Below are 23,972 nucleotides of genomic sequence, written 5' to 3'. Positions count from 1 at the left end.
AGATATTCCTTATTTGTTTCACTTCTGCATTGCCCTTATTTTTAGCTATAGGTTTTAATTCTGAGATAAATCTTCAGTTTTCAGTTAGGCATTTAGGAAAATGAAATCCAAACCCTGATTTTATTAGCAAGATGTAGTGGTCATTCTCATGACAACGAGTTATATAGCCTTTCCATCTAGAGTTTGAGTGGCCAAAGGAACTTAAAATAATTTTCCCTGAACACACTTTTTTGAATAGTTGATTTTCTTTCTTGTACTTTTTAAACAGAAGACTTGTTTTTGTATTTAGTTCAAAATGTACAAGTATGTACATTAAAATAAAAGAGTTAACCTCCATCTAACCCCCAAGGTGACCACTGTTGAGCTGGGAATATGTCTTTATAAGACTTGTTCCTCATATCTACTAACACATGTAGCTTTAAAAGAGAATTTATATCATGGTATGTAGTGTGTTTTTTTTCACATAAGATCGAGGACCTTTTGCTTTGTTGGCACCTGTAATTTTACCACATTTATGAACAACTGTGTGATACGGATATGTTCTTTAACCGTTTCTTCCTTATTGGAAATATCTTGGAAATACCAATTTTCTTTCTATTACAAATAGTGCAGTGGTGAACATGCTTGCACCAGTGGTTTCAACCCATGGTGATGTTTTCCCCCAGCAGACATTTGTCAGTGTTTGGAGACAGTTTCGGTTGTCATGCTTAGGTGGGGGCGGGGGTGCTACTGGTATCTACTGGGTAGAGGCCAGAGATGTTGTTCACTATCCTGCAATGCACAGATTGGCTTCCACACCAAAGAACTAGTCTGATCCAAAGTGCCAATGCTGCCGGAGGGTGAGAAACACCACTCTTAGCCCACGTATGAGACTTCATCTGTAGGAGATATTACAGGAAGTAGAATTCTTGGGTCAAAAGATAATAAGCAGTTCAGCAGATTGTTCTGTACTCCGCACCATGCCAGAGGTGTGCGTGTCCCAGACACCCATCCTCTTGCCAGTACTGAATCGCATCTGTGCAGGTCTGGAAGAGAACACCACCTTGTTTCAAGGACCAGTGAGATTGAATATCACTGCGTGTTTAGTGGCCATTTGCTCTTTTTTTATATAGAACCGCTGCCATCTCTTTGGGGTCCACTCCTATCACTGTTTATTGTGGACTTTTCCTTGATCAGGAAGGCAAAATGTAGAAAGACCCCGGCAAGAGGAAACCGAGGAGTGAAATCCCCACCTGTGACGGATGGTGGTCACACTGTGTGAGTGGAGTCAGGAGCCCCCGACTTGTGGGATTTCAGCACCAGTCCTCTTGGCTTGTGTTCCAGGCTCCCTTGTTCTTTGAGTGGAAGAAAGCCTTTTGCTTGAACCCAGACTCCTGGATGTGAGATGACTGACCTGTAGCCCTGAAAAGGAAAATTAAGCATGTGCAGCTTGGCCAGAATAAAGAGATGCCCCCTGCATGAGCAGAGAGAGGGAAATATTCTTGGACTTAACATTGGTCTCATCCATGGTGACGGCTTATCAAGACTTGCTTTTGAGGAAAGTGCGTCACCCACTCTTTGCCCAGAAGTGCAGTGACTGTATAGGTGGTGATGACAGACTGTTGTGAATACATGCTTACAGCTCGTTTCCCTTTCCCCTTGTGCCCACCCAAAGAATTGATGTCCATCGGAAGGAGAATGCAGGTGCCGCCGAGAAGTCCATTACTATCCTCTCTACCCCCGAGGGCACCTCTGCAGCTTGTAAGTCTATTCTGGAGATTATGCATAAAGAAGCTCAAGATATAAAATTGTGAGTAAAGAGGATTAACCAGTGGGGAGGTTGATATTTATGCGGTCCTGTTTTTGGGATGCTTTGACATAATTTTGGGAATTGCCAGCAGACAAAGGGAAATGCTGTCCCGAAGAGCGACAGAGGGTCAGCAGTGTTGTTTTGGTGGTTATGGAGCATAAGTCTTTTAAACGCTTCATTTTCGTTCATGTTTGGCAATGTTGCGAGTGGTGTTGATGGGAAAAGTCCAGCTGTAAAAAGAAGGCAGTTGGGGTCACAGGAAGCTCACCTAAGGTCCAAGAAGCATCCCTGGGATTTACCCAAAGCAGGGACCCCAAACCCTCACTCCTATGCTTGGAGCTCAAAGGAGCTCGGCCTGTGTCTGCCAGCCCCCCTGCAGGAGCAGGAGAATGGAGCTGGGAAGGCCCCAGTCTTGTACCGTGGGAAACTGGATATTGATTCGGGTGCTTCAGGTTGAAACTCTAAATCTCTTGTGCATGGGAGCCTTGAGCAGAGGCTGGGTTCTCTGCTGCCTGTAGCATCTAGCATGGTGGTGTGCTGAAAGGAGGGTCCAGAGTAAGACGCTGCTCCTAGCCTGGGGACCTAATGACCGGCATTTAATTTGGAGGGACCTTTGAAGTACATTACATGTATTTTAATTAGAAGGTATTATATGTTGCTTTATTATAAGATTAAAATTACTTTTTAGTATAGAGAAAAGTGAAGAAAAAGCCCACCACTTAGATGACCCCAGTGACATGTTAACACAGTGCTATGTACATGACTTGGAAAGTCAGAAAGGTACAAAATGAAAAGTGAAAGTCCCCTCTCTTACTCTTACACTCTTCCCTCCAAAGTGTAACCCTGTTGAGTTTCTTGTTTCCCTCTGTAAGTTGTGCATTTTATCTCCAGGGGTGTATTTAAACATTATTCTAAAACTGTGCTATTTCGTGTTGTCGGTGGTGTTCTGGTATTGGGGGTTTCAGAATATGGGTTTGAGTAAGGTGTTTTCAAAGAGCTAACTAGAAGCCATTATTGGAAGGCATTCCCTGAGATGAATAAAAGAAAACTTTTAAAAATTAACTCCTGTCCAAATACTTGTCAGTGTTTTTTCATCCCCCTCTCTTCATGCGTTGCTAGAATGTGGGCTGATGGTCAGCAGGCTTTACAGTGTCCCTGGCAGAATGCTTCCCCTACGGTAGGCAGGAAGTCAATGTTTAATGAATGAATATTGTCCTTTTACCCTAGAATAGGTACACTTACTCTGATTGGTGGCCTTTTTATTTTCTTTTTCTTTACAGCACAGAAGAGATTCCTTTGAAGATTTTAGCCCATAATAACTTTGTAGGACGTCTCATTGGTAAGGAAGGACGGAATCTTAAAAAAATTGAGCAGGACACTGACACTAAAATCACAATATCTCCGTAAGTGCTGCCTTGCTTTCTTTAGAATTAGAAAACTTTGAGAAATACCATTTCCAAGCTATAGGTTATATATTAAGTGGATTACAACTCTTGGAGCTGGCCTGTACCACCCTGCTTATGCTTCACTTCTCAAACCCATTTCCCTCTTGCCTGCTATCTGTTTCTAACCCACAGTGAAAGCATTCTCTGTTCCCACTACAGAGGCAGGACACACTAATGCTTGCCGTGTGTATTTCCTCACTGAGGTCTTGCTGGGGTTTTCTGGCATCTGCTCTGAAAGCTGGAGTGTATAACCCTGCGTATTATCCATCACTGTATAACAGATTACCCCAACACTGGCCACTAAAGACAAGGGTAAACGTTCATTGCTCACCTGGTTTCTGTGGAGCGGGAATTCGGGGGCACAGCACGACTGGGTAGTCCTGGTCTGGGGGGGTCTCTTGATGTTGCTGCCAAGCTGATGGCTGCTCTTAGAATGTGGCCTCAGCTCCTCACCTCAGCTCAGCTCCTCCACAGGGCTGTTGGGGGCGTCTTCAAGTCATAGCAGCTCTCTTCCCTCACAGTGAACAACCTAAGAGACAACAAGACAGAAGCAGCTGTGTCTTTTGTGACATAGTCTCAGAAGTCACTCTCTTTACCATTTTTTTCTGCTGTTGTTGACACAAGTCAGCTTCAGTCAGTGTGGGAGGGGCAGTCACTGGGGAGTGGGGATCATGGAGGCTAGTCCCATGCCTACAGTCCATGCGTGCTATGAAATTACGTGGAAAGGCCTTTCTTTTCTGAGGGTGACTTTTACTTCCTTCAGGGCACGCTAAAAAGTTGAGGGGGAAAGAGACTGACAAACTAATGAAGAATAGTAGAGAAAGACTGGGGCAGTATGTTCATGGAGCAAGGAGTTTTTGTAGAAGTGGGAGTGGAAGGGAAGTGGGGAGTCCCGCTTGGTGGGAAAGGAAAAACTGCAAACCAGTAAAGAGAACAAGGGATCCTACCCTCTCTTGAATTTTATGCTCAGAAAGGAGAAGGTTTCAAGAGGAAAAAAATATATCATAAAGGCTGTTCTGGAAGCAGCTATTTTAAAAACTGTAATAGAAAATGCTCTTCAGGGGAGAATCGGTTGAGCTTGAAGAGGAGACATACACTTGTGTACGGGGTCTGAGACGAAGCATCTTCATTGTGTGGATGTTTATATTTTAACAAGTATAGGAAGACGTTAAGGAATAGCATCCCATTCACCTGCCTTACGTTTAGCTTGAGACACTTTGCTAGTAGTGAAAATGAGAGTTTTAACCCTAAGAATATGAAAGGAAACGGTCCCAATATTCTCTATCCTTTCCATCCATTTCCTGAGTCTTGTTTCCATGGTAAGTACCTCCCATGGGTTTCCCTTCAAGGCTGTTGAATGGCTGAGACTTAGATGGTGGTAGTGTCATCTGAATGGATTTTGACGCTTCTACAGGAGCTGAGACAAGCAGGGAGTTTCTGAATATTGCTGTTACATCTTAGCTTTTTAGTTGTCTAAATGGTCATCGAGGGACTATTTTTAAAATTCAGTCAAAATGGGTGGATTTGTGTTACTTCCTCAAGCGTACGTCAATCTAAATTCTAAAATTAGCAACAAAAGTAAGCTTAGACATATGAATTCTGCGTGCCATTTTGGAATATTTTCTTGCTTATCCCTTGCTTGGTGATCCAAAAAATGCAGTTGCATGACAAGGCCAATTACACCCCAAATTGGTCAGGGCAGACTAGAAACGCACTTATTAAAGGTTATATTCATCTGGTTCTTGGGCTCCACTAAAACTATAGGTTCCTCTGGATCATTTTCTTTACATTTCACTGTTGTGAAAAAAGCTCACCTTAAGTGGTCAAGAAGTATAATTTGTTTAAAACATGGACTTAATTGAACTGCGTACACCCAGAGATACTTATTGAGAAGGTGGGAGGGGCAGTATTTTCTATTCCCCTGCAGCTTTACAATTCTTGTATTCACAACTTTTGGGGCATACTCATTTTTCATGATGTCTAACCACCTCCTTTTACACATTGCCAGCCTCCACAGTTGGGTTTGAATTGCCAATTGTGGTTGAACTGTTATTAACTGTCTCCCTCCTATAATTTCCAGTCTTTTCCTTGCCTCTCCGTTTCAATCCGCAGATTGCAGGAGCTGACATTGTACAATCCGGAACGCACCATCACGGTGAAAGGCAGCGTGGAAACCTGCGCCAGGGCTGAGGAAGAGATAATGAAGAAAATCAGGGAGTCTTACGAAAACGACATTGCTTCCATGAATGTTAGTTTTCATGTGAAGGAAATGTCTTTGTTTTGATCAACAGTTCAGAGATGTTTTCAATTGCCTTAACATTGATTTCTTTAATGGCGTCATTGTTAGATGTGGTTTCTAACTGACTTTGAGCATCACGGTGAGTGCCCTGGGATAGTTGGGCAGACACAAACTTGGACCTCAGGCTTGGCCCTCTTTTGTGATTTTAGCTAACTTTGTGCCTTAGCTTCCTTACCTGTGAGGTAAGGTTAATACCTCCCTAAAAAAGGCTAATCTCTCCCATACAGTGTGAATTGAGGGAGATTATAGTATTATAGGAATGTGGGCTTTAGGAGTGTGTGAACTGGTTTGAATCTTAGCTCAACCATTTATTAGCTGTAGCTTTATTCTCATGGACGACTTACTTAGTCTCTCTGAGCACAGTCTCCTCATCTGTAAAATGGGGCTGCTGCCTACACTGCATGCTTATTAGGATTATAATAGCTACAGTGCATACATAAAAAGTACTGTAATGAGGATAAATTCAAAACCTGGTTACTCGTAAAGCTTGGCGATAAAAGAATTTCCAGTGACAAAACAAATCTGTGTAGTGCAGGTAAGGCAATTAAAGTGCATTGCTGACGTGCCATAACGGATGGAATGGTATGGAAAATGTAGCATATCAAAAGTCCATCTTGAATTTTCAAGTAAACGATTGGAAAAAAAAAAAGTTCATCAGCTGGGCCTGCCATCTGAAACACTACACTTTGAAAGAAGGGAAAGTGTAAAAATGATACTGCCGTTGTGAGAAGTGCCTTAAATGCTAATCATTTTACCCCCACATGACTGCCTCCCTACCTTCATATGATCACTGCTCATCCGGGTGTTTCAGGGTCACTTGGGAGTAAATCCAAGCCCACACAGGCCTTGAAAAAACATGCTTGAGGATGCTCAAGTCTGAACTCTGTAGTCTTCACCTTATTTTCTCAACCCTTGGCAAATGAAACCAAAACCAAATCCCATTTCTGGCTCTTGATCCATTCCAAAGATCAGTTTATTTGAAGGGACATGAGCATGGAACCTGATTCCCAAAGAGCTTGATTTTGTTTTAGGTCTGTAGATTCATGACCACCAAGTTTTTTCATGGAGTAAAGATCTCTTAATATCTGTTATCTGTTCTGCTTTTCAATGAACATATCTTGTTTTTTTGCTTCTTCAATTCATGCAAGATACTCAGTCTCTCTTTACTGTGTGCTCAGAGAGTACAGATAACTTGTATGTCAGCACTGAGAGCTGCTCGTAAAGGCAAGGAAGGCTGTGTTCCCTGCTTTGAGAAACCCAGTGTGCCTTCAGATCAAAGAGGAGGAAGACAGCACATGGAGTTTAAAATAGCAAGAATTATGTACAGACATAACCTGTGACCTGAAGTATAATCACATGGAACATCTGCTTTGTTTTAAAATTTAACTCACAAAATGATTTTTTTCTTTACTTGACAAGAGGTCACAATCTGGATATTATCACGTATAAATGCTTGCTTGTACTTGATCTTGTAACTGTAAAATGAAGGGACCTTTTTTTACCATTGCAGCTTCAAGCACATCTAATTCCTGGATTAAATCTGAACGCCTTGGGTCTGTTCCCACCCACGTCTGGGATGCCACCTCCCACCTCAGGGCCCCCATCAGCTATGACTCCTCCTTACCCACAGTTTGAGGTAAGACATATCCTTTCCTTATGGTTGAGGGGGGTGACGTCAAGGGACACAGTCAGACTTTGTTGCCCTCAAGTGGTGTGACATTAAATGCTAATTGGGGAAAATCTTAAGGTAAAACCTGACCCCTGTGTGACCACTTGTCAGTCTGGATCTGGCACGGGCTTTCCAGTTCTTGTCACAAGGACCTTCTTCTCTTCATAGACATACATGAGTTATTTCTTTTGAAGTTCTTGGGTGGCAGGGTTGTCAACGTGCATTTTCAAATATCAAAAGAAAAATTTGAGACTCTGGGGAGGGGGAAAGAGGTTTCTTACTTTTAAATGTAAAGGAGAGGATTTTGAATAGGCTTCCTTCATCCTGAACTTCACCTGAAAGGTCAGTAAAGCCTAGACACATTTTCCATTTTGAATGTTGTGCTTTATTAAGTGGTGAGCTCAGATAGTCTTGCCCACAAATGTGCTGTGTGTGTGTTTGTGTGCAGACATTAAACAGCTTTTATTTGTTTTGTAAACAGGTGTGTCATTAAGAAATAATCGTGTTGTTAAGAAATTATAATTTTTATATTTGCTTTTTAAGAGTAGCATTTTCCCTGAGGTTAGAAATAGGCCAGTGATAGTATGAAAATAAATGCAGCCTAGCAGACACTGTATACAAGAATTTTTTTTGAAAGAAGTTCTCAGCTCAGTTGCATTATCAACAGTAATTGAAGACAAGCATGTGAAATAAAATTAACATTCTAGGATCTTCCTTCTTGAATTTGTTTTTCTATCTCTTTCTTCCTATTTGACTCTCTTATGACATAAAGTTGTGAGTGGTACCTGCTACACCAAACTGAGGGAAGTGTTCAGGGAAAAGGCGGGGGTTCTGCTCTGTCAGTGCTTAGAGCACTTGTAGAATAAAAAGCCACTGGAGTTCTGCGAAGAACACGGGTTATGAGATTGATCACATTTTATCCCTGTAAGAATGCGAATTGCCTTTGCCTGTCCTTGAAGCCACCCGGCTGCTGGGTGTGCTATTAGCTTTTGCTCTGGTCTTGTAGCGTGTGTGTTTCTGCCACTGCTGTGGGCGACATTTGCATCTTCCCCTCCAGCTCACCTGCCACTTCAAACCTCTTTGGGGCCTAGAAACCATGTAACAAAGCTCCTTAATCTAAAGATAGGCATCAGAATTTCATATCAGGTGTGAATAGACTTGATTCTAAAGCTTTGTGGGGCTTCCCAGGTTGAACTAGTGGTAAAGAACCCACCTGCCAAAGCAGAAGACTTAAAAAAAACACAGGTTCGATCCCTGGGTCTAGAAGGAGGAGGGCATGGCAGCCCACCCCAGTATTCTTGCCTGGGAAATCCCATGGACAGAAGAGTCTGGCGTGGACAGGGTCGGACACCCATGGCTTTGTGCCACAGCTGAGAGTGATGTGGAGTGGCTCATGTGTTTACAACTTGGTGCTATAGGGGATGGGTGGAAAAGAAGCGAGCCCTGGAGGGAGACCCTGGGCCCCACCGTCTCTCTGACACTGTAGGTCAGTCTCCTCCTTGCTCTAGGTTTCTCATCCACATGGTGAAAAAACTGAGCTAGATGAATTATCTCTAAGAACTATTCTTTCCAACAGTTTTAATTTTTACAGAATTTGAAACTCTTTCTTACAAATTGAAGGTCTGCAGCACCCCACATTGAGCAAATCTGTTGGTAACATGTTTCCAATAGCATTAGTTTTAATCAGGTATGTACAGTTTGACATAATGCTCTTGTACATTTAATAGGCAACAGTATAGCAGAAACATAACTTACATGCGCTGGGAAACAAAAAAATTTGTGCGATTCACTTTATTCTGATACTCCATCTAATGCACTGAACCTGCAGTGTCTCTGGGGTGTGCCTGTATTTAAAAACTGGGTTAGAGAATTAAAGGTCGGGAGGTGTTTGCTCTCGGCACTGACAACACTCTCCTCCATTACTGTTTTGTAGACGTTCTTACCGAGAAGTCAGGTTACTCACAAAGATAGTCTCTTTATCCTCGATGCCTGTAGGTTAGTAGCAAATCTCTGTTTTTACTTTCTACATTGCCTGGCAAGGAGTAGGTATTGATGACTAAATGGTTCAAAGACTGACTCTGTTTTTATGCACTGCTTCCTCTTTGAGAATTGTTTCCTTTTTTCTGCTCATGTTTTCTCACTTTTGCTTTGTAACGTGAAGTAGAACTTGATGCATCTCGTCTTTGGACAAATTCCTCGTCTCTGTTCTGTTCCAGAACTTTGCCCGTCTCTCCCGCTAAAACACACTCTTCTTCCTGCAGCCTGCCAGGCTGATGTTTGCAGTAGAGCCAGAGAGTCGGTTCTTCCAGCAGACAAAAAGTCTCTAGTTCCTGCCTAGCAGCTGGCTCATGCAGTACTTAATTGGCAGACTTCGAGTTTATAAATGACAGGAAATGCTCCTTTCAGAGATGCTGGAACAGTAGGGAAGAGGCAGTTGGCAGCTAGTGAGCAGAGGAGGAGCTGGAATCGGCATCACACACGCCACCACCCACAGCTGGGTGGTTTGGCGGCTTGCGTTGGGGTTGGCAGAACTTAGCTCAAGAGCTGTCCTCTCCATCATTTTGATAGCGCCTTTGGAGTCTTCCCAAGCCTCTAGAACAACAGTGTAATCTTAAAATTGCTAACTTTCTGCTTATGGAAGAGACAAGAAAGGTGAACACTTTCTTGGGTCTCATCTACTTTGAAGTGGTCTTTAAGAAGCAAAACTGTAATTTGAAAGGGACTGTTAGATTAAATGACTTTCATGGAGTCTTAGTCCTCCTCTTGAGGATGTCTTATAGCGGGTGTGACTCACTTGCTAGTAAACAGTTTCAAAGTAAATAACTCATTGCATATGTTATCTCTAAGAGGCCTTGTACTTAGTATATGGAGAAACTTTCTTTGCCTTTCTTAAAAAAAGACTTGAGTTCAGGTCATGAAGTTGAGTAAATTCGATTCCAGTTCCAGGCCAAAATCCATTAAAACACAACAAATGAAACAAAACCCCCAGGAGTATGTCTATACGAGCCACAGGGCGTTGCTGGCATCCTGCCAGGTTCCTGGAGGCTGGGCTTGTTGGCCGGCATGCTTGTGTCCGTGCCTTTGTGGTGTCTTAGGTTCTGTTCCCCACTAAGTAAATACACTTAACCTTACTGTTTGCTCATTCTTCTATCTCCTCATGATAGATGATTAGAAATTACTCATTGGCAGACTTCACCAGTTAAGCAAACTTTCAGTTGAGCAGCTTTGTTCTTCTGTTATTTCAAGCTATAGCCCGGAGGCTGCCAAGAACTCCAGAGGAAGTGCTGCCAATAGGCATCTGGCAGAAATCCACTGGGAAGCGGCTTGTGGCCTGAGTATCATTCACCTCTGAGGGTTTAGGGAGAAGGGTTCAGGGTAACGCAGGTGAATATTAACTTCCATGCGAAGAATGTGTAACGTGAAAAGGTAAAGCTGATGGATCTTCTCAAAACCACCTCGGAGTCTTAAATTCACAGGTGAAAGAGACTTGTCATAACCCATTGTTATGGCTTCTGAACTTTATAAGTAAAAACTATTTACTTATTTGGGTGTCCTAACGCTGAAAGCATGGCTTACCACACAGAGTCCCATACAAGAGTGGGCCGGTTTAATGACTCTCCGGTAGACAGGAGGTTTATGTGAGGTGCCTTATACTCCTGGAGGAAATTTTGCTTGAGAAGTAATTTATGGTCAGGGATGTGCTTGTTGGATGTGAAACTGGACAGAGGGATCTGGGTGGCATTCAGAGAGGTCTTCATCAGGCTGCAGACACCTGAAAAGTCACCTTCTCATTAAGGTGCTATCGTCAAGAGCACACACCACAGTCTCTGAGTCCGGGGCACCGCCTCCCGGCATGCATCCTTCACTTCCTGCTAACCCGCCTTGTAGATTTGTTGCTTCTGCTTTCATCCCAGCGTGGAGCACTTTTTGTCTGCAGAGTGATGCTTGCTTCATGACTTTGCCCTTCTTTCTGCTTGATCCTCTCAGTCCTGGTCTCTTCACCAGCATTGCTTTCCTAGAGCTTCACTCACCTTAATCTATGTGTTCATTCATTATCTCCTACCTCACTCCCACCTCCCCAAAGTCAGTGAAACAAAAGCACCTGTAGCCTCTCATCCATCATTGTATGGAAAGATGGTTGCTTTTGTTCAGCTTTTGAGATGACAGTAGTTATTTATGCCCATGGGTTTTTCTCATAGCTGTGGTGGTCAGCATGTTTCTTCTAGGCTGAGATGCTCAGGCTGTCCTGTGAGGCTCTGGGACTTCTGGTCTGATGATCCTGGTGCTTTAGGCCGCTAAGAACATTCAGAAGTTGATCTCTGGGGTCAGTCCCAGGAAAACTAGTTTTTACTAAACAAATAGCTTTTCTCTTGAAGATATGGTAAATCATGCTGTTAATTTTTTTCTTAGCTTTAATTAACTGCTAAGAAGCATAGAGCCAAATTTGTATAATAACAGCATTTCTGATTTTATCTTTTCTGTTGAGGTCCCTCTGCTCTTATTTCTTCACTTCTTTTGTCTTTCTAAATCTTCTGTATTTTGTAAGCAGCATAAAGTATTCCTGGAACATGGCCCAGAAAGCAAATAATGACATAGTCATGGCAAAATACAATGGGGCAGATTTTGGCAAGGTACATGATAGATTTAGTCTGATCCTTAGAAAAGTCTTTAAAAAAACAAAACAAGAAAGGTCTTTATTACTGCCAGACCCCTGACTCCTCACCACCCCCTTTAAAAAAAAGTGAACTCAGAAGAACATTACATGGATGTTCTTAGCAAGACAAAATAGATCCTATCTTTACTTTAGAAGGACTTCCCTTGTGGCTCAGCTGGTAAAGAATCCGCCTGCAATGCGGGAGGCTTGGGTTTGATCCCTGGGTTGGGAAGATCCCCTGGAGAAGGGAAAGGCTACCCAATCCAATGTTTTGGCCTAGAGAATTCCATGGACATCCATGGGGTCGCAAAAAGTCAGACACGACTGAGCAACTTTCACTTTACTTCAGAAAATTGGTTAATATACAAATTTTAATTTAAGGACCGGAATGACAAAATAAATTGGTATTAACATTGAGCACAGTTGATAGGCAATGTCACCATTAATTCAGTTCTGTCGTTACTAAGAGAGGCCTTAAATTGTACCTCTGGAATAAATGAGTTGGGTGCTGTGTTTAGGTGTGTCTGACTCTTTGTGACCCCATGGACCATAGCCCACCAGGCCCCTCTGTCCATGGGATTTTCCAGGCAAGAATTCTGGAGTGGGTTGCCATTTCCTTCTCCAAGGGATCTTCCTGACCCAGGGATTGAACCTGTGTCTTTTGCATCTCTTGCACCGACAGGTGGATTTTTTTTTTTTACCACTGTGCCATCTGGGAAGCCCCTGGAATAAATAGTATATGGTAATTGTGTAACACCCTGGCAGGCTGTGATGTATGGTGCTTTCCAGAGAGAGGCGTTGTTCCTATGACTTGGAAATACTGAAGGGTGAACTAATTTTATTTTTGTTCTTCACTGATGAATAGCAGTAAAAGTTAATTTGGCCAGGCTGTGCAGAACAGGCCTTTTCCACAAATCCCTATAGGCAAGAGTTTAGTGGGAAGGCAAAACCTTTTCTGGTTTGTGTGTTCCAAGAATGCTTACAGAGCCCCCAGGGAGACTCCTTAGGCTGACACTGTATGAAGCCCTGCAGTGTGTTAGAGCATCCTGGGAGACACAGGGATGCCAGGTTGTAAAGTGTGTTAGAGCATCCTGGGAGACACAGGGATGCCAGGTTGTAAAGTGTGTTAGAGCATCCTGGGAGACACAGGGATGCCAGGTTGTAAAGTGTGTTAGAGCATCCTGGGAGACACAGGGATGCCAGGTTGTAAAGTGTGTTAGAGCATCCTGGGAGACACAGGGATGCCAGGTTGTAAAGAATGTAGTGTGTGCACATCTGTTTATGCTGATGCTGAAGAAACAGAATGTCATGATCAGAGAAAAGTACAATGGCTTTTGTCAAGAACACTTTCTAGAGTTGAATGCTAGGTTAACTTGGATACGAACTAAGGGGGCACGTGGGGCAGGGGTGGTTAACAGAAAAAGAAAGGGGCTTAGGAGAGCAGAGTTCCGATTTTTCTGTGTAGGAAACAAGACATGAAGTCTAGAATCACACACTGCTCTAATTTTTTGTATGTGGGAAAGGCATGTTTTAAACCAAAATGACTTCCCTCTGTCTTGTACACATTTATTGACTGTAAGATAATTAGCATGAGAGTTTAGAAATATAAATTTTAAATGTTCATGCTGCAACCCAGCATTTTTATTACATAAAATCTTTTTTTATTTTTTTACATAAAATCTTAGAAGTATTTGTACATGGGCACAAGATTTATGTTAAAAGACCCGACTGTAGTGTTAGACAAATTAGTGAGAAACTGGAAACCATACTTTCTTGAAGTGTTCCCCAAAAAGTCCTCAGATAGAACAATATAACTGTCAGGGAAACATATAGTAATTGGGTTTTTTGGGGGGCAACTTTTCTGTGATGTGTTTTATTCTCATAATCCTTAAAAATTTCAGTTAAAAGTGTTTTACACATGCTTTAGATGGATGTATGCAGATGAGACAACAAACCTGTTGATTTCTTTTCCTTGGTCTAGTAGAGCATCTTTCCTTTGTGATTCAATTAAACTCTTTTGGGGGGGGGGGTGAACTTTTTAATTGAGGTATAACTGACATACATTTTCAGGTGATTCAGAGAAAGAAACTGAAGACTTGGCACGCTCTCTGTCCCCACACAGGGCTTACAGGGAGGAAAGGAAGTGGTTATTGACACTCGTAATCTTTGTGTGCCAAGAGTGGTTATGTCATTTGGTGGACGAACGTTAAATTAAGTGCCACACAATTTGTTGTAAATCTGTAACTCAACGTTCTAAGCTTTAAGGAAATTTTACACAGAAAAGTGGTATTGTTTTAAATACTAATACTTTCAGGATGAATATGAGAACTTCCCAGCCTGTTAGGTAGTCATGTCAACTTACTGTGGTGATTTTTTCCTAAAACTATCCTAATATTCCTAACAGTAGAAGAATGCCCCCATCCCTATGCCCACACCACAGCCTGATCTATATCCACTAAGCATGGATGTCCTGTCTTTTCCAGCAGCAATCTGAAACAGAGACCGTCCATCTCTTCATCCCAGCGCTGTCTGTAGGCGCCATCATCGGCAAGCAAGGGCAGCACATCAAACAGCTTTCTCGCTTCGCAGGAGCATCTATTAAGGTACTGTCCTGCGAGCTGCGGCTCTCCTGCTGCTTTAAGGACAGCACGTTACAGAGATGTGAGTCTGCCACTTTCTGTGAACTGAATGTAGCAGTCTGTACTGGGGTTACATAGGGTGTGATGGGAAACTCCGTGTAACAACACTAGCTTAAACAAGGTAAGCTAAATTCTCTCTCCAGAAAAAGCAGTCTGGAGGTAAGGAGCCCAGCCCTGGAGTGGGGTTCTGCTCCACCGTGACCTTGGGTAGACATTCCTTCTAGCACATCTTCCCTGGGGGTGGCCTTAGTCCCTCCCTCCCAGATGATGCTACTGTGCATCCTAACAATCAAGGCTGTAATGCTTGCGTTTTAAGGAATACACAAACTGACAAAGTCCTGATACAGTCATAGCTTTCGTCAGGAAAACATCAGTGTGCTGGAGGGTTTGTTTTGGTTATGTCTTATAAATATTCAAGTAAATATTTGAATAGTACCAAAAAACCCACATTGCACTCAAGTGTTCATAACATCTTTATTTATAACCAGGAAAGGGGGAAGGAGTCAACTAGCAAATGCATAAACTGTGGCTTATCTATATAACAAAGATTACTCAGCACTAAAAAGGAGGGAGCTATTGATAAAGACCACACATATTATGCTAAGAAAAAGAAGACTCAAGAGGCTATATACTGTATGATCCCACTTGTGAAAGTTGTGGAAAAAACAGAACTATGGAAATGGAGGAGAAAAATCAGTGGTTGCCAGGAGTTGGAGGAAGGGGTGGAAACAAAGAGGCAGCATGAGGAAATTTTGAGAGTGCCAGACTGTCGGTTGTGGTGGAGCTTACAACTGCATTTGTCACCAAGTGAGTTTAGTGTACACAGACTTCACAGTTAGTCAGAAAGCAAGATACACAGGAAAGCCCTCATATGCGCTCTCGTAGCAAAAGAGAAATACCTGAACAGAAAATGCAGCCAGAATAAACAGACAGGTAAAGGAAGAGACATGGTAAAAAGACCAAGTGGTGAACTAACTTTACTGTCCTGTTAGTTTCCTGATTAATGAATTAAAACATGTTCATGCACAAAAAAGAACCTGCCAGATACTGTGTTTTTGGAAAAATTGCAGTGAATGTTTTATGAACAAGAATTGGGTATTTGGACACCGGGCTCTTTTTCTTTGTCTTTCTTGGAGTTTTGATGATGACGGCAAACTATTTTTCTTTCCAAAAAGTCTGAAACATGCATAATGTGCAAAGTGCATTAGCACTCTTAGCACTTGGCTAGATTCCTAATGTAAATTCCCACGTAGGTACTTTAATATGTACCTGCACGTCTGGCATCACCAAACCATAGTTATTTGTTAACTTACTGCACATTAAGATCGTTCCAATTTCTCCTGCACAGTGATGGACTAAGTTCCTTTGGTCATATTGTCATTACAACCTTATTCTTTCACATGAGTCTACACAAGTGGATCTGGTGAGTCTCAGGGCATGTGCTTTTTTTTTTCAGCTTCTCAAACATTAGAGCAGTTTGTACTCCTAACCTCAGTATTAAACTCAATATCAAAACTCAGCATTCAGAAAACTAAGATCATGGCATCTGGTCCTATCACTTCATGGCAAATAGAAAGGGGAAACAATGGAAACAGAGACTTTATTTTGGGGGGCTCCAAAATAACTGCAGATGGTGACTGCAGCCATGAAATTAAAAGACACTTACTTGCTCCTTGGAAGAAAAGCTATGACTAACCTAGACAGCATATTAAAAAGCAGAGACATTGCCAGCAAAGGCCTGTCTAGTCAAAGCTATGGTTTTTCCAGTAGTCGTGTATGGATGTGAAAGTTGGACTATAAAGAAAACTGAGCACTTAAGAATTGATGCTTTTGAGCTGTGGTGTTGGAGAAAACTCTTGAGAGTCCCTTGGACTGCAAGGAGATCCAACCAGTCCATCCTAAAGGAAATCAGTCCTGAATATTCATTGGAAGGACTGATGTTTGAAGCTGAAGCTCCAATATTTTGGCCACCAGATGCAAAGAACTAACTCACTGGAAAAGACGCTGAAGCTGGGAAAGACTGAAGGCAAAAGGAGAAGGGGACAACAGGAGATGAGGTGGCTGGATGGCATCACCGACTCATTGGGCATGAGTTTGAGTAAACTCCAGGAGTTGGTGATGGACAGGGAGGCCTGGCGTGCTGCGGTCACAGAGATCAGACACGACTGAGCGACTCAAGCAAACTGAACCTCAGTATATGAGTGCTCTCACCTCCAGTCCTCTACCACCAGGACTGACAAAAACAAAGGTTCTTTTTAAAAAAGCAAGCCAGGGACTTGCCTGGTGGTCCAGTGGCTAAGATTCTGTGCTGTCACCGCAGGGGCGGTGCAGGTGAGATCCTTGCTCAGGGGGCTGAGATCCTGCAGGCTGGGTAGCCCAGTGAGGGGTACGGGGGAGGGAAATCAGAATGATACCTTCTTTCTAGGGGTTTTCTGTGAATAATTCTAAGAGTGTGGTCTAAAATAATTATTGGCTTTTTTTTACAGATTCAAAATTAGTGCCCAGCGTAAAGAAGGAATGATATTTTGGGCCTCTAAGTAACAGAAATGTTAGCTTTATTTTCAGGGAGTGAGAAAGCATGACTGTGTTAACAGAAAACACTTGGTCTTGATTTGTACCTGTGTAGGACAGGGTGTGCTAGACTGTAAGTGATTGATAGTGATCATGCTGAATGGTAAGTGCGGCGGCTTCTATTGTGGGTTTTGCTTCCTACTCCCATTATTTACTATAGGGAGTTGCTTCTTGCATAGCAAATGTCTAGCAAAATATTGTTCTTCAAACAATTCCTACCAGCCAGACTGCCTAAATCCTTTCTTACTGAGGGAATGCTGGTTTTTTTTCCCCTTCAACAGTCTCTGCAGTGTATCCCTGGCCTGGCCTTTTATGTGATTTCATACATTCTGCCAAAATAGAAGTCGGAGTTCACTCTTCTGTCAGATTAATGTATGTTCTATGTGTTACTCCAGGGAGTGTACTTTGGGGGGACATTACTACCACATATCTATACGTATGTATACACACCACGTTGCAGATTTGTGACCCAAGCAGTTTCTTGCACATGTGGGAAGCCCAGGGTGTGACGCTGCGTGTGGGACCAAGGACCACACATTGAGCACCCAGTGGTGCAGTGAGGAGCAACACGGTGGTGGAGCCGGACACAGCTCTTCCTCCAGCTCCACTAGCCTGTGTGATCAGGGGCCAGGTGACTCTCTAGCCTTTGGTCTCCCTGTTGGTGAAGTGGGCCAGGTGTAGTGTGAGCATGCAGGATGTGGCAGGAGCCATAACTAATGGACCCACAGTCATCACTGCCTCTCTGTAACTTTCTTCCAGAAGGCGTATTTTCTACATTTCAGTAAGTCATGTGCAAAGACAGGCTGGTTTGTGTAACATTTTCTATCAGTGGAACTGGAGAGTGTTGTGACCATTTCTGGTCTGTTACAGATCGCTCCAGCTGAAGCACCAGATGCTAAAGTGAGGATGGTGATTATCACCGGGCCGCCGGAGGCTCAGTTCAAGGTACGTGCCCTGGAGTGTGTGCACAGGTGACAGGTGAATGCCTTCTTTTCAGAAACTCTATAACCTGGCTTCTCCCTTAAATAAATCCAGTACTCAGTAGAAGGAATCTCTCAGTGAAAATTGCTAAGACTAAGAACAGAGTAGAGACATTCCCCACATTACATTTTAAAAATAAACCAAAACCTTTGTGTGACAGTTATGGTTGTTGGGTTTGCCTATCTCCCAAGGGAGAATTTGCTCAGTGCCTTGTTAGCACAGGTGAAGGTGACGTGGTTAGAATGGTTTGTATGCTTTGTTACTCTCAGATTTTTCCTCCTGTCCCTAAGAATCTTCGACCTTGACTTCAAATGTTCCTTTTTCCTCTTACCCTTGAGTTAACTTCAGTTAACTCCCTGGTCCACAGTTTCTCTATTAGACACTCTAATATTCAGAATTTTAGACGTAGAAAGGGCAGGGACTCTTGAGGCATCTGTCCTGGTATGAACCATCAGTCATTTTGGGGGGCTTGGGGCCAGAATGCCTCCCACTCTGTCCTGAGAGGTGGTGTAGTAGGGGGATGAAGACCAGAGCCTTTGCAGCCAGGCTGCTGGTTCAAGTACCAGCTCTGCCATTTACTAGTGATATGATCTTGGGCAAGTTACTTAACCTTTTCCTGGCTAGCTCCTCATCAGTAAAATTGGGGTTAAAAACATCCACAAAGTTTAAACAAGGTTATATGGTTTAATAAATCAAGTGGTTAAAGTAGTGTTGGACACATAGGAAACAGTATAAATGCGCCAGTGGTGGTAAGCGGACTTGGGATGAATCAGACTAAGACCATGCCAGATCCTCAAATTCACACATACATACATACCTTTGAGTCTATGATTTCTTCCACAGAACTCAGTTAGGGTGTCTGGTTTGTCACAGGTAAAAGCAGCTGCTCAATTCAGGGTAATTTACCCGAAACCCCTGTCCTGTTTCTACTACTTAGCAGCTGTGTTAACAGAACAACTCTTTAAGCCTTAGTTCTCCTAGCTCTAAAATGTAGCTAAGTTATAAACCATCATTTTCACCTCTCTTTTTCCATGGGCCATTTTTCACTAAAAATCTGCAACTTTTTTCATTTACGGGGTACAGGAAACAAAAGGAGGTGCTTTGAGATGTAGGTACAGTTGGCTAGGCTCAGACTCAGGTCAAGAAATTTACTTCTTCATACCAGCCTTGTGGTCCCAGCAGTTCAGATCAAAACTCAGAAATGCTGAAAACTACATCCTCCCCCAGATACTTACAGGACCAGCTACTTTTAGCCTGAAATATTAAAAGATGAATACAAACATCAGTTATCTTTACTGTTTTATAAATGGATCTTGTAATTTTTATAATGCTTGTATGCTGGGAAATTCAGAAGTTGTTTCTCTATACCCTCCATTGCCCATATTGTGCACTTGTCTTAAATGGGACATATAAGAAAAGCTCTAATGCTTCAATATCAGTTATGTGATCAGTGATAATTACAAATTATTTTAGAGATCTAAGTATTAGAAACAGATCTAAATATTAGAAAGAATCCATGGCTGATTCATGTCAGTGTATGGCAAAAACCACTACAATACTGTAATTAGCCTCCAACTAATAAAAATAAATGAAAAAAATAAAATCGTAAGAAACACTGTTTTGGAGGACAATATATATCCTTTGTGTCCTTCGGCTGTGTTAATAATTATTACCTGTGGCCTGAGACTTTGAGGATGACTGAAATATAGGGTACTAAGATGAGTTTTTTTAAATGTCTGTAGCCCCCTAAAACGAGCTTACCTCTGCACCGATGAAAACATGTTTTGTACCTGTGTTTTTGTTCTCTGCTGTGGCAGCCTGTTGGATGAAACCAACTCTGGTTTCTTTTTCCTTTGGTGTATACCAGGGCAAATTTGTGGTTATACATAATAGGAGATTTACTATGTATAATTTCTGGTTGTATGCAGCAATTGACAGGATATGTTTGACTATATCAGTTGTATATGTTAACTTGATTTTGTAGCTTCAAAGTAGAAACCATCTGGCTCATGAAATGTTTGACAGAAAATATTCCTTGCTGGCCCATTTAGACATGAGCTTGGCTTCTTGTGAGCCTCATGTAGGTGGCTCTGGAGTTCATTCAGTCTCTGTTACTCAAGAAAAATGCAGTTACTATCTTATTGCCAGCAGGAGAGTTTCACCTTTCAAGACTGGAGAGCTGCCTCATCTGTGATGTCGCCACCACTGTCGTCAACCTTTTCTAGGGCTTCCTGCCATCTCTCGGGCAGTGTTCCACCATCAGGTGCAGATGCATCACTGCAAAGCGCTGCTCCAGTGGGTCCAGGCCATTCATTTTACCCACTGTAAAATTAAGGAACCTTTTGGCCTTTCCTGCATGAATGACACTGATAGGCTATCTTCTCGTCTGTAGGCTCAGGGAAGAATTTATGGAAAAATTAAAGAAGAAAATTTTGTTAGTCCTAAAGAAGAGGTGAAACTTGAAGCTCACATCAGAGTGCCATCCTTTGCTGCTGGCAGAGTTATTGGAAAAGGAGGCAAAACGGCAAGTACTTCAGCAAAACCTGTGCAGTGGTATGAAAGGGAAAGCATTGAAAGGTACTTAGGAGTTCCAAGTCCCTGAATTTTGGCTAACTTATAAAAGCAGGACATCTGGGCCAAGGTTTGGAGAAGACTGCCTTTGTTCCTCCTGAGTGTTGGGTGTCAGCTCCTGGTGAAAGCAGTGCCTCTCTTTCAGGCCACTCTGTGGGAGAGGACTGTCTCATGAGGGGCCTTTTGCATTTTTCTGTTGATAAACATCAGCTTTTTATTTCTATTGTGCAAAAATACTTAATGACATGAAAAGAAAGCTTTAAAAAGTTTCATCTACGTTTATAACTTACACCTCTATAACTGAAAACTGGTTTCCAGTTTCTCTTTAACATATATAACTTCAAAATCATAAACAGCTTTGAAAATGACTTGGAAGTGACTGCAATTATTTTTGGAATCAGATTTTTAGGGTTTGAATTTGGCTTTGTCATTAATTTATGTAACTGTAGGTAAGTCAGTTTCTTTGGGGCTTAGTTTTAATTATCGTGAAATGGGACAATACTAATAACCAAATAGAATTATTAGTATATTAGATGAGATTTACAAAGACATAGCTCAATATTTTGGTACAAGTGTTCAGGCAATGGTAATTTTTTTAAAAAATAAAAAAAACCCAACAGTTCCACTTAACATGATTTCTGTTTATCTCCTTCAGGTGAATGAGCTCCAGAATTTGTCAAGTGCAGAAGTTGTTGTTCCCCGTGACCAGACTCCTGATGAGAATGACCAGGTGGTCGTCAAAATAACTGGTCACTTCTATGCTTGCCAGGCAAGTGGGCTCCAGTGTATCAGGGCAGCGCTGCTGCTGCCCTCGCGAACGGAAGCCATTCTCCATGGGGGTCTCCACGTCATATAAATATTCAAGGCTGTGTTTGATGCTTAATACGTAAATCCCCCTTTCAGCAGGTGGTTTTAGAGACTCTGCTAGCAAACTAATTAGTACGTATCTTTAATCTTCAAATAAATTTTAATTTGAAGTTAATTTAAAAAATGGAAGAGGTAAAATAACTTCCTAGAATATGTGATCGGGTAGAAATTTCAAGGCCCTCTCCTTTTGCAGGTTGCCCAGAGAAAAATTCAGGAAATTCTGACTCAGGTAAAGCAGCACCAACAGCAGAAAGCTCTGCAGAGTGGACCATCTCAGTCAAGGCGGAAGTGAAGGCTCAGGAAACAGCCCACCACAGAGGCAGACGCCAAACCAAAGACAGACTGCTTAACCAACAGCCGGGCGCTGACCCCCACCCAGCATCACATGCACAAGTTTTTACCTAGCCAGTTGTTTCTGAGGACCAGGCAACTTTCGAACTCCTGTCTCTGTGAGAATGTATACTTTATGCTCTCTGAAATGTATGACACCCAGCTTTAAAAAAAAGAAAAAAGAAAAAAATGAGGGGGGAAGGAGGGAAAGAGACGAACTCTGCACTTCCCTTTTGTTGCATTTCTCAGTATAACAAATATCTAATTTTTTAAAATACTCATTTCCCCCATGATGCCAGAAATTGGTTTAAATGGTGCATTCATGAAACTCATCAAATAAAACTAGATTGCTCCTAAGTCCAATTGTTAAAATTGGATCAGAACAGAATTATTACAAGTACTTAAATGTTAACCTATTAGCATAGAAAGACTGTTCTCAGTTTAACACTAACACAAATAACCTAAGGGAAGTGCTGAATGGTGTTGGCAGGGGTATTAAACGTGCATTTTTACTCAACTACCTCAGGTACTCAGTAATGCAATGAAAGCAAAATTGTTTTGTTTTGTTTTGTTTTTCTGAAAATTTTATATACTTTATAAAGATAAGTCCAACTGTTTTTTAAAAATAAATTTAATTAGCTAACAAGGCAAATAACTGAAAAATTTTACTTCTGGCTGGTGACAGTAAAGCTGGAAAAATTTCACGTTTTTTGAGGCTTCTGACAGTTATTAGTTGGAAAATCCAATAAATGTTCAGTGATACGGAGCAGTGCCTATATTTGGAGAGCAGCAAATACCTTTTGTTTGTGGTAGGGAAGTTTTTGATGGTACTAACAGAGCAAAGTGGTTGCAGGAGGTTTTGGAACGACTAGTTTTTCTGTTTGGCTATGTGACTGAACGCATAAATGCTTTCTGCTTTTGACTATCACTACCTAAAGTAAGTGTATCTATGGAGACATGCAGCCCCCGTGAACTTAACTGACTGGCAGGAAGAGAGCTTTAGCTTGCCTTACAGGATGCTTAGTTTGCCAATACACTTCAGACCAGTTGGTCTATGCTTGGAGCAGACCCCAAAAGAGTTGCTTTGTGAAGACCAGTGGGGCAGTCAGATGGTGTGACAGTGTTTAAAGGCAATAAAAAGGCTACATCTCCATGTGCCAGGCACTGTCGTGAGCCTCAAAGTAAGCTGTTTTGAAGATTTTAAGCAATGATAAATCAAGATAAATGAAAGGCCACCTAAAATATTACATACAATGCAGGAGGATTTCTGTATTCTCTGCAACCAGTTATCTGAAAATAAGTCAAAAGGTAGAAAAAGAAAAGACCTTTGGAAATATAATTTCAATGACTGTGATAATACATTTGACCTTTGCTACTGAACGCATTCACCCATTCCTTAACTTGATGGCAAAGCCTGGTATGTACAATTACATGGGTGTGAGTGGTCTCCGAGGCCACACTGCTCTCAGAATTGTGTTGCTTTTGTTCATTAAATAATCACAGTCATCATATAATACCGATCTGAAGGGCAGATATAACCCTTAAAGTATCATTTTGCTTCATTTGTATTTCAAGATGAATTTCTACACGGACTAGGTAAGTTCTTCTGAAGATCACTGTATCAATTAAACATTTTGAAAATGACTTGAAATGTTTTTCTAAATGTTTTCAGAAAACCAGTTTATTTTGTAGTTTTAGCCAAAAAGTGCCCTTTTTGTCACAGAATTCATCAAGCTTTTTTTTTCTATACAATGAATTGCTTAAAAAAAGTAATGGATTGGCTTTCTGGTTGGATTTTGGGTAAAATGGGCTTAAGGCCAGAGCTTTTCCTCAGTATTTGATTTTTCAAGCTTTTTTTTTTTTTTTAAAATACAGATAGGTGCTACATTTATATCTGCCTGTTTAAATTCTGTCATATTTCACTTCTAGCCTTCTAGTGTGGCAAATCATGTTTTACTTTCAATGAAGTATTGGTAATGGAGTATCTGGTAATACTAGGAAGTAATTCTGTAATTGAGTTTTGTACTCACCACATATGGATCATTCCTCACCTGTAATGTGCCCCAAATGCGGCTCCATTTTCCAGATACCTTGATGCAGAATAAAGTACTTCATTATTAGGTGCAGCCTTGGTGTGTGGTATGTTTTATTTTTGGC

General features: G+C 41.8%; 1 protein-coding gene across 3 annotated transcripts in view; it reads left to right on the top strand.

Annotated features, from left to right (window-relative positions):
- IGF2BP3 (insulin like growth factor 2 mRNA binding protein 3) overlaps positions 1-23,941 on the top strand; it is a 143,400-nt gene extending 119,459 nt beyond the window's left edge. For 2 of the 3 annotated variants that reach the window (XM_061165075.1, XM_061165076.1), the window contains 9 exons: positions 1,655-1,789; positions 3,070-3,192; positions 5,347-5,482; positions 7,044-7,169; positions 14,340-14,459; positions 17,937-18,011; positions 20,440-20,571; positions 21,274-21,387; positions 21,679-23,941. In XM_061165075.1, the coding sequence (XP_061021058.1) occupies positions 1,655-1,789; positions 3,070-3,192; positions 5,347-5,482; positions 7,044-7,169; positions 14,340-14,459; positions 17,937-18,011; positions 20,440-20,571; positions 21,274-21,387; positions 21,679-21,777 (1,060 nt within the window). In that variant the 3' untranslated portion in view covers positions 21,778-23,941. The remainder of the gene's footprint in view (positions 1-1,654; positions 1,790-3,069; positions 3,193-5,346; positions 5,483-7,043; positions 7,170-14,339; positions 14,460-17,936; positions 18,012-20,439; positions 20,572-21,273; positions 21,388-21,678) is intronic. The other variant, XM_061165074.1, reaches the window with a different exon arrangement.
- Positions 23,942-23,972: the final 31 nt, after the last annotated feature.

This window comes from Dama dama, chromosome 18, assembly GCF_033118175.1.
Source record: "Dama dama isolate Ldn47 chromosome 18, ASM3311817v1, whole genome shotgun sequence".
NCBI classification, from domain to species: Eukaryota; Metazoa; Chordata; class Mammalia; order Artiodactyla; family Cervidae; genus Dama; species Dama dama.
Note: the sequence above shows the minus strand (reverse complement) of the source record. Positions and strands in the feature narration are given on the sequence as shown.